Here is a 14,159-nt window from a genome sequence, read left to right on the forward strand (position 1 = left end):
CGAGTTGACATGCAAGACTAGGAATTAAAGCATACTACTTTTTGTCTATGAATCAATGGTGCAAGTCAGAGGAGTGTTAAAACAAACTTGGCTAGTCTGAGATTCCAAGAGCACGATTATGAGATAGATAGAAAAGGAGTTTTCGACAGAGTGGAATGTCAGTATTTTATTGTCTCCAGGAAACAGTCTCATCAAATAAACAGTTGACATTTTCAGTGCGTGTAGTTACCACAATAACTGTTACCTCAATGAGAAAATGTGGGTCAAATTTGTATTACTGTCATTTTTAAGGCAACTGCCCAACTTGGGAGATACTTTATCAAATGTGAAACAACTTTATACAAAGGGCTGACTGACTCCAGAACATTTACCGGCCTTTTAGTGATTTCAAAATACAAAAAAAAATAAAAACAAAAAAACCACTGCATTGAGCTATAGTCATTAACCCTTGTGCCTTCCACAATGCAATTAGTTCAGAGCCCCAATAACCGAACATGTACTGTATTCAAGGACTGCTGTCCAAATCCCTGCGTGAAGGTTCAATCCATCCAGACATACAAATTAAACTCTTCACACAGTAAGTTCATTACTTTTATCCTGCATTGTTCTGACTTCTCCTTCATCCTGCATTAGTCTGACTTCTCCTTCTCTTTCATGTGCAGGAAGACGATGCTGAAGATGAAGAGACCTGCCATCATGGAGAAGACGCTGGCATAGTACGGGTAGGCTGAGGGGATGAAACGCTCGTACTGTGTGTGCTGCAGGGGACGCACTGAAACCTGTGGTAATGGAAAAAACAAGTAGAAGTTAAACTTGTTAAGCATTACAGCATGAGAGGTTGTGTAGTGTTTTCACTCAGTGAAAATGCATTGAACTACCAAGTCATAGTGTTGAGAAAACACAATTTAATACAAGAATGTTTTGGGTACCGTAATTCTTTTTTACACCTCATTCCTACATTTGCATTTCTGACTTTCTATGCACAGAGATCTCTCTATAACTGGTGGCAGAAAATCCTTGTGATTAACTTACCTGAGTGGAGGAGTAGAGATGTGTGTATCCCAGTCGGTTGTAGTCCACCTTGAACTGGAAGACCCCGTACACATCAGGCAGCTTGAACTGTACACTATATTTACCTCCTTTAAAGAAGATGGAAAAAAAGACAAAAACACAATATTTATGGTAGGTACATTGAGGATGTAAGCATTACTTCAAGGTGGTCTTTGACTACAGCAGCATACCATTCTTCTTGAGATAAGTCCTGACAAAGGGATCAATCCTCACAAACTCAAGCTGAATATCATCTCCGTCAAAGGGAACCCAGCGGCCCTCTGACAACATCTCAATGACGATGCTATACTCCTGTGTTGGAAAATTATACACAGATTGAAATATATACAAAGAAAAGTATGCGCCCCATCATTTAGGCTCAAAGTTGACGATTGTTCAATTAGTGTAACAAAACTCACCACAAGGTCAGTGATAGTGTATGCTGCAGGGGGAGTGGACTCTCCTACGGGATGATGGGTAACAGCTCCCACCCGAAGGACTCCGGCCTCCTTGAACACCCAACGAGACAGAGCCTCAGCCAGCTCCATGTTCCCTGTCTGCTCGTACCTGACAAAAACAGCAACAAGAAGAGGAGCCTTTCAACTTCAGGAGTGTGATAACCAGACAAAGCTGTTAGTTTCATTCGATAATATTTTACTGTTTATCAGAAAGAGGATCACAATAAATGCACACACTACATATACAGAGGAATGCATTTCCTCTTGTGGTTTGTTTGATCCAGTTGTGCAAGAAACCAGAAACGTCTACTTAACAAAACACTGCTCAGAAGCAAAATATATCAGCTGACCGACCATGGCTGCATTAACTCATTATCTGTAATGTTCCAGTCTTACAAAGGTTTATTTTTTATTTTTTTATTAAAGCTTTCATGGACTTTTAAACTGAACGGTTAACATCTCATAAATCTATAAAGATTTGCTAATGCATTAAAGAGATTTTTACCCACATCCACTGTAAAGGTCAAAATAGGATTGATGGTAAAACAAGTCAAAGGGAGCATACATTGCTCTGCGTGCATGACAGACCCAAACAACTGAGTACCTTCCGTTTGTAGAGCCGTGCAGGCAGTGTCTACATGATAGAGGATACATTGCACTGCCTCTGTCTATGACCATACACTGCTTCAAATAAGCAGAGCTTAAACACCCGATTATGTTTTTTAACTGATTGGAGCAATTTAGCCAAAGAGATGGACATCCCCGGCACCTGTGGGCGCTTCTCACTCCAAAAAAAAAATCTGACTGACAAAGATGGTTGTTTATTTTAAAGAACACCTTTTCACTTTGCAAAAAGAATACCTTCACCTTTTACTCCATTAAAAAAAAAAAAAAAACAGTGATAATGACCACATTTCTAAACTGGACTCTGGAATATAATCCTTAAAGGTTAACAGACAGATGTGAGGAAGAATGAAGACTACCTCTCAGACCCAGGCCTGGCCTTCTGCACAGCAGAGTTGAAGAAAGCGTCACTGAAGAAGTCTATGGAGCCGCTGAAGACCACTCGGGCATTGTTCCTGGCCTGCAGGCCGGCAATCAGCAGCGTGTTTTTGCCAACAGCATGGGGGTACTGAAGAGATTGAAAAGCATTATTAATAAGAATCAAAGTCAATCATTTAAATCCTGTGTAGTTCATTTATAATGAAGAGATGTTATGGCTATCAATGACTTTAAGGTCTCTGCTGAGACACTGGAACTACTTGTTAAATATGCCCTTAGTTGTATAGATCTATGAACTCATCAGGGAAGGAACATGGTCTACCTGAATTAAAAAAGGACTATGCTGTATGGTGAAAAAGTTATGTTCAGGGTCCTTACCTGAGAGATGGGTCTGTCAGGGAAAAAGGAGTATGAAGTAGAAGAGCCAGTCAGGATGTCCAGGACCAGAGGGTTTTCTGGGTCAGCCACCATGCTGGAAGGAAGGAGCACAACTTCAAATCAATCACTCTTACATGGTTTGCATTCAGAGTAAAATGGTTAGTTTTGGAATTTTGTAAAATCAGGGGTGACATCAAACTAAATCTATTTAGCAAAGCACCAAAAAGATGTTGTATAAAGTTAACCTTGGAGGATGGTTTACAGTAACAAAGGTGTCAGTCATTTTATTTATTTGAGATCTTCATTTATAAAGTGTAAATATAAAGATAAACAGTGAGTGAATGTGTTTGCTGCTGCCTTTCAATATAAACTCTTAGACATATTGAAACAATGATAGAAATGTTATTATATTTTTTAAAAATTTGTGAATATTGGTCAGTGAAGAAATGTTAGATCTTTGCACTCTGTACCAGGGAACAGTTGACATCCTAGTTGTTTCCACTTCTTAAATTGTGTTTAGATTTGCTTACCCAACACCTTTGAATAAAACTGGCCTGTTGGTGGGTTTGCCGACGATAGTTGGAGCCTTCAGGAGGTTCTCTGGATCAGCGACAATCAGAGTGTGCTGGAGATAAAAGGCATGATGTGTAAATACAAACAGTTCTGGACTGACTACAATAAGAGAGTGTGTCTGAACAGGACTGTTTACCTCTCCAGGGTCAGACAGATCATAGTTGTGATGGTCGATGACTGCAGTCTTTTCCTCGTCAAACTCGATGCCACATTCACTTCCCAGCTCCCTCAGTGGATCACCTGCACAACAGGTGAGGAGCATTAGCACTGGACAGTGTTATCGTGTTCATAACGAAAGAGCAAAAGCTCTTAAAAATGACTGACCAATATCTGAACTGGCAGCAACCAGGACATTTCCTCCACCGTCAATGAAGGACGTGATCGTCTCCACATTTATATTTCCTCCAAAGTCTGCAGATGACAGAAAGAAAAAGGATTACAAACACAAATGCGTGCACAACTGTTAACTCCATATAAAAGTGAGAGTGCAATATTTACCCTCAACTGATGGTGCAAAGATAATGAGGTGGTCATACACGAACTGGCCATATTTGATCAGAGACAGGGAAGGATCATCAGCTGTCTTGAATGTGACGTCAAAGCCTCGATCTGAAAAGAAGACATGCATTGACAGCAACAACACAACAGTTATACACTTGTCTTTAATGTTCGTACCAAACAGAAGAATGTGACTATGTAATGCAGTGCAATTAAATCATTAATTAACATTATTAACTAAAAACTTAGGTGTGTGATCACTAACTGACGAATATTTTAAGTTATTATATTTGCAAGAGTCCAGTGACAACAGTAGTTAAACAGGAAGTTACGTGCTTTTAAATCCTTTATGCATTACTAAGCAATAAGTATACCGAATTGTAGAGTTGTCACATCGATTAATTGCAAATTAAGTTCATATTGCAAAGCACACAATCCAATCATTTACAAAACACATTTAAATCGCTAAAGGCTTCAATGAAGTTTGGCGAAACTGTAGCTAAGGTAGCATTAGCTTCCTCACTGTGCTGCACGGTGTTTAAATCTGCAAGCTTTATGAGGCTAAAAATGTCACATAACAAATGGGGCTCTGTAACACCTCGGGCGATATTTATGGATGAAAAAAGTACGAATGTCGTCCTGACCTGCCAGACTGCGGAAGAAGATTGAATGGGTGTCTCTGATGTTGAGGTTGTCCAGGAGCACCAGGGTTTTAGCGTCAGCCGAAGCGCAATGCAGCATGGACGCCAACGAGAGAAGTAGCATAACTCTGTTGTCCATAAGTCTGAACTTCTTTTGGCTCATGATTCCGGTCCGCTTTTTGGATATTGATGAAGAACCGGACCGGTTCGTCTGCATGACTGCTGTCAACGACGCCATTTTGGTGCAGAAGTCGACGTCAGCGTTAGCGTTAGTGTTAACTTTGACCCCCAGGAAACAAGCCAATCAGAAAGAGTAACGCGTCTCTCTGACTACCGCTCCTCCAATTAGATTACCTCTTTATTATAAAACGTAGAATCACGGAAGAATGGGAGGTAGAATACAAGTGAATTGTATTAATTTACACATAATATAAATGTACATATAGTTTCTCATTTTTCTAACCGTTGCATGTTATCTGTCATGCTGTTTTTGCAGATCTTGTGCAATATGTGTTGTACTGTCTTGCATGTACCTTTCTGTTTATGTGTAAATGTATTTTATTCGTTGATTCTTTAGGAAGCAGCAGTGTTCGAGCACTTTAAATCCAAGACGACAATAGAGTGTCGTATATCTGCTAAACACCTTCTAAATCGCAATGATAATCCAGAAATCCACAACCAACATTTTTCAAAACAATCACTACTACATTATCTAAAAAGAAATAAAATATGTAAAAGCACCACAATATGCTAGTCAAAGTGTGTGAGGATTCTTTATTTACCAGGTGAGGAAAGAAATGTTACTGACAGTCAACAGGAAGTGTTGCAGGTAGTTTTCTAAACCAAAAATATAATCATCATAATAAACTGCCCTCATGCCAACGCTACGTCAAAGACAGAAACAGAAAGAGCGGAGACTTGTTGACTAGATTCCCACCACGTTTATCTTGTATCAGAGCTGTTCAGACTTTTTAAGGGAAAATATAAATATACAAATATATACACAGGCACAGCATTTGTAATGTTTGCTGGTGCACTAATAGAAGACATCTCACTCTGGGGAAAAAAGAGGAAATGTTATTTACCCCCATATTCATTCTTTAGTACACATTCCAGTCGATATCGCTGTATAATACATTTTCATGAAAATACATCAACTTGGTACAATAAAATATTGACTGTTTAAAGAAATAAATACTTATCTCGTCATCTGTGTGACATGGAAAAATAACACGTTTCTTTAAGTTAGAGTTGAGAAGGATAGAATCACAACCTAAATATTTTATACAAAAGACAATGCATGTTTCTGCATTTACGTCTAAAAATAAACAAACTGTACAAAGTCGTACAACCATCTCTGGAAGAGTTTCCAATTGTGTTACCTCATCACCATCTCATATTTACAGGACAGCACAACATGGTTCAAAACCGTTCACCCTGCGGTAAGATGCTTCCAAAAGGTTTCAAGTAAATGATCCAGTTAAAATTTCTTTTCAGCATAACTTCAGCTCAAGCCACTGGTTGAACATATTTACCTTATGTAAAGATTTTTGTTACAAACTATATATTTTTTTACAAATCTGATCCACAATTCCGCACTCCCATCTCCTCGTCCTCTCGACTGATCTTATTTCTGTTTTCAGTCTCATGAATCCTCCTCGTGATCCTTCTTCTTAAAACCCTCCTCAACGTCACCATCTCCCTCTCCCTCTCCCTCCACTTCTCCCTCTCCATCCTGGGCATGGAGGATCAGTTCTCCTTCCTGGATAACCTGCTCAGCTGTGGGTTGCCATGTGGGGGCAGAATCCCCCTCTGCGGAGTTGTCTGTGGTGTACTGGTAGAAGTCGGAGTCTGCCTGAAACATGACCAAGGCCTGGGCTGTGTGGATGCGTACGTGCTGGGCGAGAGAGCTGGCGTCCAAGAATTTATCACCACAGGAATCACAAGCATACAAGATCTGGGTGTTTGGGTCTGGGAACACAAGAGGATTTTACAAATCATTTACATTTTTCACACTGTGTTGGTTTGTTGTTTTGAGTTTGATCATTTATCACAGTGAACTACACAGGATTTAAACGTCTCCCCAAGGCTTCCTATCAGCCCCCACAATATAAATGATTCTCTGTGAATAATCAATCAACATATAAAGAAAATCACAAGCTGAAATATTATAATATCAATGATAATGATAATATCTGTTTAATGGAAAAATTATATTTCCCCTCTGACATTAACTTCTTCACATCGGGTTGAAAACTTTCAGGTTTTTTGTGCGAGCGTATTTTAAAGTCCGGTCCCCACGGTGTGTGTCGAGAAAAAAGCTGAGCCCTGTTAGAGGCCGAAATGTAACAACTACCAGTGCGTAGTAAATGTTATTAAAACATTTTAACAAAATCCAAAATGTAATAACTGGTTGATAATTGTAGGTGTTAAATTTTTTTAATAATTTTTCTCCTAATAATAACTTTTCATGAATTTGTCTATTTTGTGAAGCAATTGTTTTGTAGTTTTCATAAATTTAATTTGTGTTTCTGCAAGAGCTGTCAATCGCAGGGTTTTTTTATTCATTAGGACAAAATTCTTGTGTATTAATGACTTGAAGGAGCTTCCTGCTGTCTTGCCTGCTTCTTGCACTTTCTCCACAGCTTTAGTGATTTCAGCTTTCAGAGCCTCTGTCTCATCTGCAGACACTGAAGCAGCCACTGGCACCACTGTAAACAAACAAGCACACAGGGTAAAGAACATTTATCAGACATGTAATCCCTCTTTGTCTTCATGATTCAGGTTCAGTGTGCTATCTCACCCGTCAGCTGAGCAACAGCACTTGCTGCCAGGGCTTCTGTCGCCAGGGTGACGATGTCCTCTGTAGTAACGGTAACTATGTTGATCTCACTGTCAGATGTCGATGCTCCAGCACACCCGTCCGCCCCCTCGTCTGCACTGCCCTCTGCGAGCACCAGTCGCTTCATGCCGGCCTTACCCTGGTGAACCGTCTTGACGTGGGAGCGCAGGTTGTCCACACGGTTGAAACCTCTGCCGCACTTATCGCACAGAAACGGTTTCTCACCTGAGAGTGAGAAAAAGGAAAGGTCACTTACAAAAACAGAGTCTCCTTATTACCACCAGGCTCTGTAATTATTTGACACTTTCTTGGTTCTTACCTGTGTGAATGATAATGTGCTTCGAGAGGTCGCCAACATTAACAAAAGCCTTGTTGCACATTTGACACTTGTGCGGCCTGACGTTGTCGTGATGGCGAATGTGATTGGCGAGTTGACTCGACTGCACAAACCTGTCCAGAGAGAGACGATAGTGATTAAAGCTCCAGTTCTGTTGGCTGTGAAACGAACTGACATTAAAACAGATTCTTCGATATGACATTCAAAAGATAAAAAGGCCACGAAGATGATTGATTTTTTTAGTTCTATAATATTGATAATCATTTCTGTAAGTACTGTTGGGGTGGAGGTGTCTGAGGAAGCTGCAGAAACTGTTTTTATTTTATACAAAGCAAAGATTCGGGATGAGTGATACAATCGTCTGTTAACAAAAATCACGGTGAGGCATTTTTGTTAAAATACACAAATTGCACATTAACAGGAAAAGATTTGTAGCAGCACCACTTTCAACACAAACACAAAGTTCCCCACAGGAGGTTTAACACTGCCTAAAATCACTTTACTTTAATAGTTTGCAATAAACGAGGGTTTCAGTATTTCCTAGTGGCAGCTTCTTTTGAGAATAACATAAACAACCGCGATTCCCACGATCCTCCTCTCAATATAAACCTTGTTGTTGAATAAATCTCTGATTAATTTCGCCCTGAGATAATGATGAGTCTTCTTCTTTATTTCCACACTGACCTTTTTCCGCAGCGATCACACACGTAGGGCTTCTCTCCGGTGTGTTGCCGTACGTGAGCGATGAGCGAGCTGGCCTGGGTGAAGGCCTTGCCACAGATTGGACAGACACATGGCTTCTCTCCTGTTTTAAAACAAAGCGCAGTGTGGTGGGATTGAGAGCGTTTATTTGGGGGAACTGAAAATGAAACTTGCTACTTTCACATTTTTTCAATCTAAAGTTCATGTGGTTACCTGTGTGGATGCGCTCATGTCGCTGCAGAGCTCCAGGGTCACTGAAGGCTCTCTTACAGTGCATACAGATGTAGGGTTTCTCCCCGCTGTGAACGCGCAGGTGTCTCTTTAGGTTCCCTACAAAAAAGAAGATACAATCACATAAAGGTGCTCCAAATAAAAGAAGACACACATACACAGCCAAACTAAAAAGAGTGGCTTTACTCTTCTAAGAACTATCACTACATGTCACTAATATTTTTGCCGCTGTGTTTGTAAATGCAAGGAAGAAAGAAGCAGTCCTGAGAAACACAAATGTCCTTTAATCCTTTTTATAAACTGATCACAATGATCCGAGAGTTACTCAGATCAAATTCTCTGGTGCGTACAGTACAGTACATCATCTAATGAAGCCAAAAGAAGAAGATTTTGTCATCACAAAAAAGGAAGAAAAGTAGCAAATCCTCCCATCTGAGTGTGTGTTGGTAGAAATGGTAATGTCTTCAGTCTTTCAGATGTTTAATGAAGACATAAACAACTGCTGAGTTCTTACAAATTCAGATTACTGTGTAAAAGAAAGAAAATCACCAAGCAGTCACAGAAAGGTCGTCCATACTGTTCTTACCTGAGGTGGTAAACTGCTTGCCACACTCCTTACACTTGAGAGGCCCGTCTGTGATGTGGATCTTTAAATGAGCCCTCAGGTTTCCCAGCTAAAGAAAACACAACACGACTACGAATGAGTGAACGTGCTCTGCAGATCTCTGTTCACTCAGCATCATGGTGGTTTGTTGGTGCTTGATGTCGAGGGTTAACCTTTTTACCTGGTTGAATCGTTTTTCACAGTGGGGACATTTGTTGCCCTTCTCTGTGTCGTGTATCTCCAGATGTCTCATCTTGGCCGTGGGGTCAGAGAAGGATTTGTCGCAGAAGTCGCACTGGTACGGCTTCTCACCGCTGTGCACCAGCTTGTGGCGCTTCAGGTTGCCGCTCGTGGTGAACAACTTGCTGCACATTTCGCAACTGTAGCGCGCCTCGCCCGTGTGGCGTTTGCGGTGCAGGTTGAGTAAGCTGATCTGGCGGTAGCTCTTTCCACACGTGGAGCAGCAGTACGGCTTCAGAGGGCTAGGAAACAACAAGACCTCTGTTTCAGCGCACAAACCTGACTGAGCCCGGTGGGCGGCTGAATTGAAATGTGTGTGTCTCACCTGTGTGTTTTCTCGTGAGCTTTACAAGCTGCCGGGTCGGAGAAAGCTTTGTTACAGTCCCGACAGCTGAACGGCTTCTCCCCTGTGTGGATGCGCATGTGTCTCTTGAAGTTGCCAGTGTGGGTGAATTTCTTCCCACAGTCCTGGAAAATGAAAAATACGTCATGACGAGTATAAGCTAAATGTAGAAAGCAAGGACTGTGATTTGCATGAAATCTTCCTGCATCAACAACCTGATTTATTCATAATGTTCAGACTGCATGTGATAAGTAGTGTTCATCAACAGCTTCTAGTTAAAGTCTAGATTAACTTCTGTTTCGCACATTAAAACAACAGCATCTGGTCGCCCAGGAACCACACCAAGTGTCTCACCTCACACTTGTGCGTCACAGAGCTGTAAGGCTTGGACTCGGATCGGCTGCTCATAGACGCTGACTGAGTGTGTCTGCTGTCTCCCTCGCTGCTAGAATCGACTCCTTCCTCCTGCTGGCTGACCTCGCCGTCTTCCTCGTCCACTCCCTCCTCATCATCAGCTTCCCCATCACCATCCTCCACAGGGTCCTCCTCCTGTTCTTCAGCCGTCTCTGCTGTCTTCCTCACATTTCTTTTCTTCGACGGGCCTTCATCTTCAGAGTCATTGTCTGCCAGACAGTCAACAGAGAAGTCTCAAACATGTCACACTGTCCTGAGTCTTGACTGGAAAATTGGTTTAATTCATGTATGGTGTATTGTGTTTCTTCAGGTTTAGGCATGCTACTTTAAACCCTGACACTTGTGATGAGACAAAGATCACTAAATGTGTTACATTCACTCAGAGTTTTACTGTCTGGATTATTTTCATTTTCCCTTTAAGATGTTCTTTTCATAACGGGGTCATGCATAAACGCTGCTAACCTGAAATATAACGTCATTATGTATTCACTTAAGACTAAAGGCCAATCACACTGGGCCATCCATACCGTACCTACGCTCGCTTCACCCCTGGGGTCCAGTTTGTTTGACTGGTCTGTGTCGAGCTCTGATGTGCGGACTCGACTGCACGTCCCTTTTTTTTTTTGGAGTCCACTTGTGTTGTAAACTAAGCATGTTTCATAGTTACATAAAGCCATGCATGTGTTGTATTACAACCAAATGTACGAGGGGTAACTGTGCTCAGGACCGGTTAGTCCTGGAGCAGAGTGCAGGCCAGCGGGGGATATCACACCCTAACAATAGCACTGACTTAGTGCACCTTTTATCCTTTTTTTTTTTTCATTCCATCAAAAATATTTCAAAATCTTTAAACAGTGAAAAAAGACCAGCAAATAGGGAAGACCTTTGGCTTAAAATATATTTTTGGTCGATGAAAAACAGTAAGCGATGTAAGCGATTATTAAAATGGAGAAAACTCGAGCACATTACTCACCCGGTGGGAAGTTCCGTCGCGGAGGTTTTCTGATTCTTCTCCCACGAGAGCTCATGTATGACGAGCTGCCAGCAGATAACTGTGGAGCTGAAAATAAGGAAAAGTTCAATTTTGTCATACGTCACGTATAAAGTATCAACACTTGCTCCTTCAGATGTGCAATATTTACTGGGTGTGCAGTCGGAGTCGGAGGGGTCGTCCTGACACCCTGAGGCCTCCTGTGCAGCGCTCTCGTCCTCTTTCTTTACACAGATCTTCTTCTGAGCAGACACTGAAGCACTTTTGGACGGCCGGCCTCGGCCTGCCTGCGATCTGTTGGGGTTGCTCTGAGAAGTAGTGCGTTTCGTTTCGTGTTGGACGTCTTCGTTTACATTCTCTTGAATCTGCGAGGGCTCTGTATCTTCTGAGGGGGCGTTGGAAGGACTCTCCTCCTCTGCTTGTAAAGCTACTTCTGCCAAGTCGCTGTCCAGCTCCTCTCCATGCTCTCCTCCGTCTGCTTTTTCATCTGATGCGATAAAACAAAACCCATAATGAGACAGTGTATTATCAACTATTACTGGATTTCTGGCTTGATTTCTCCGAATGTGGTTTTTCTTTTGGAATAACATTTGAAGCTAGATCAGATGAGTGAAGAGCAGAAACATAAAATAAAAAGCAATAAATAAACAGAGACAATTGATGAGACTTCCACAAAATGCCTTTTGTGACATTTATAAGAAAATTAGACCTTTAGCAACAGGATAGATATTTTCTGAATAGCTATGTTTAATCTCTGAAACAGAAAATCTCCACAACTAAGCGTGAAAACTAGGCTGCAGCTTATCACCTACAAAGCCCTCCATAAACCTCTGGCACAGTCCCATCTGCATTCTCAGGTCTGCTGACACAAACTTTCACATTGAGTAGAACCCTGAGATAAGATGGACTCACCAACAGAAAAGTCCAGTGTTATGAGGGACGGAGTTTGAGTTGCCATCGACTGATACGCCGAACATGCATTGACGATTTCCTGCATCTGTAGAAAGCTGGCAACAGTCCGCACATCTTCTACATTCTGTGGACTTAAACTCAGCTTAGCTGTGTACATAAACTCCAGGACCTGACCCAAACCTGCAACAACAAATGAACAACACAGCAGGTCAAGTGATGGTTGGCACAATGACTAATTCTTAAGTTATGTATTGTGACCACAAAATAACAGAATTAGAGCGTAAATAACGCTTAATACTTCGATTAAATGTAAGAATGTGGAAGTAGGCAGAAATGTGTCCGCAGGCTGACGGTACCTGCTGCATTGCTGATGTCCAGATGCACCACATCTTTCTGGTCCAGGAATAGGGTGCGGAAGTAGACGCTGCAGGCCGCCAGCACAGCTTTGTGGGCCTTGAAGTCGACCCCGTCCACAACGAAGGTGCAGTCACACAGCAGGCCCTGTTTACGCTGGCGGTTCAGCTGCTCCAGGACCTTCCCGCTGTGCCAGGGGAACTCCATCTTCCTGGTCGTCTGAGGATGGTAGTAAAGGCTGGTCTGAAAATAATGATTGAAAAATACAAATCCAATCTAAAAAGGCCTTTTATGTATAAGTGAATGTTGTCCAAAAGTAAATAACAAGTGCACAATTGATACTTAAAGAACCATGTAATTAAGTATTTGACGCGTTATACCTTGGGTGACGAGTGATTGTAGTGCAACACAAAAAAGACTGTCAAATGAAGAACCTATCTAGATTTTGGAGGCGTTTTGTGTAATTAATCACTATTAATCACTAAAACATTTACCAAAAAACAACATGCACAAAATACATTTATCAATTTCTCAGTTGTCATTTCAAGCTGTCATGATCTGTCTGTCGCTTTTAAAGGGTTTAAAGAATTAATTTAATCTTTTGACACATAGCTACTGAACTGCATTATAACTTGCATATTATGTTATCTTCAAACAGTGTTTCAGGGGCCAAGTTTTCCTCTGAGGACGTTTTGTGTAAAGACACCACAGAATCTGTATTTCTACAACTTTCACATTTCTCAAACAAAACTTCCTCGTGCAGAAATCTGTTCATATTTCGCTATATGCTCCGTAGTCAAAAAGAAATACGTATTTTATCAATCCTCTTGGAAAGTGGCTATTTTTGTTCATTTAAATTATATAATATGTCGTACGTGTTTTTTTTTTTGGTTTTTTTTTTTGGGGGGGGGGGGGTGTTACAGATAAGCCTTTATCATGCTCCAAGACCACCAGAGACGGTTACCTGTAAGTATTTTAAAAATCAGAAGTACAGCTGAATAAAATGATACGACAGCTGACTTACTAAACCAAAGCAGCAACCTTACTAACAACGCCAGCATTTAGCCGTATCAGTACGGGGTTTATCATAAAAAATAAAAATGAAATACATGTATTTATAATTAAAGTTATTTAGGAAAACTCGGGTTAGGTTAAGTTTTGCCAGCTTCGTTTGACGGTGCACTGCATCGATTGCAATGCCTCAATCCTTGCAGTTTTGTTATCAGGGATTAATTTAGCGTGCCTTAACATGCATGTAGTGAAGGGCCAAGATGGCGGGCCGAAGAGTCCGGCCTGTCTTCACCGTTTATTGTTTTCACAGCCAGCTCCCTTTTATCGCTTCACATAAGCGCCATTTTAATAAAAACGGGTCTCTGAATTACCTCCTTGTTGTTTCTTCTGAAGTCCGGGTCCAAAGTCTTGGACCAGGTGCTGCTGGGGACTCTTTCACTTTCTTAGGATAAACAAACCCAATCGAGTTTTTCGGTGATCGATCATACCCGGGTCGTCTCTCCATCCACCGCCATCTTCCTCTCTCTGATCGATTGATAGGGACCGGCCGGATGTTCCACAGGAGCACGCGCAGTGCG

General features: G+C 41.4%; 2 protein-coding genes across 4 annotated transcripts; both read right to left on the reverse strand.

Moving 5' to 3' along the window:
- Positions 1-151: 151 nt before the first annotated feature.
- Positions 152-4,895, reverse strand: ddost (dolichyl-diphosphooligosaccharide--protein glycosyltransferase subunit (non-catalytic)). The gene is made up of 11 exons (XM_079360367.1): positions 4,604-4,895; positions 3,960-4,070; positions 3,786-3,872; positions 3,598-3,701; positions 3,419-3,513; positions 2,889-2,982; positions 2,492-2,640; positions 1,470-1,617; positions 1,242-1,362; positions 1,033-1,139; positions 152-779 (listed from the first exon to the last, which is right to left on the reverse strand). Exons 1-11 carry the CDS (start codon positions 4,836-4,838, stop codon positions 630-632), a joined length of 1,401 nt encoding a protein of 466 aa, XP_079216493.1. The 5' UTR covers positions 4,839-4,895; the 3' UTR covers positions 152-629.
- A 462-nt stretch (positions 4,896-5,357) lies between these two features.
- On the reverse strand, positions 5,358-14,149 carry zbtb17 (zinc finger and BTB domain containing 17). 3 transcript variants are annotated; one of them, XM_079359336.1, is made up of 15 exons: positions 13,953-14,149; positions 12,573-12,789; positions 12,217-12,396; positions 11,456-11,791; positions 11,287-11,373; positions 10,254-10,522; positions 9,882-10,024; positions 9,498-9,798; positions 9,299-9,386; positions 8,695-8,811; positions 8,464-8,584; positions 7,762-7,892; positions 7,404-7,667; positions 7,222-7,311; positions 5,358-6,571 (listed from the first exon to the last, which is right to left on the reverse strand). In XM_079359336.1, exons 2-15 carry the CDS (start codon positions 12,775-12,777, stop codon positions 6,246-6,248), a joined length of 2,658 nt encoding a protein of 885 aa, XP_079215462.1. In that variant the 5' UTR covers positions 12,778-12,789; positions 13,953-14,149; the 3' UTR covers positions 5,358-6,245. The 3 variants fall into 3 exon arrangements, with proteins under 3 accessions (XP_079215462.1, XP_079215461.1, XP_079215463.1); XM_079359335.1 differs by having other exon boundaries at positions 12,573-12,813; positions 13,953-14,148; XM_079359337.1 differs by lacking the exon at positions 13,953-14,149 and adding an exon at positions 13,595-13,892.
- Between the last annotated feature and the right edge of the window lie 10 nt (positions 14,150-14,159).

Source organism: Symphodus melops, assembly GCF_947650265.1.
Source record: "Symphodus melops genome assembly, chromosome: 13".
NCBI classification, from domain to species: Eukaryota; Metazoa; Chordata; class Actinopteri; order Labriformes; family Labridae; genus Symphodus; species Symphodus melops.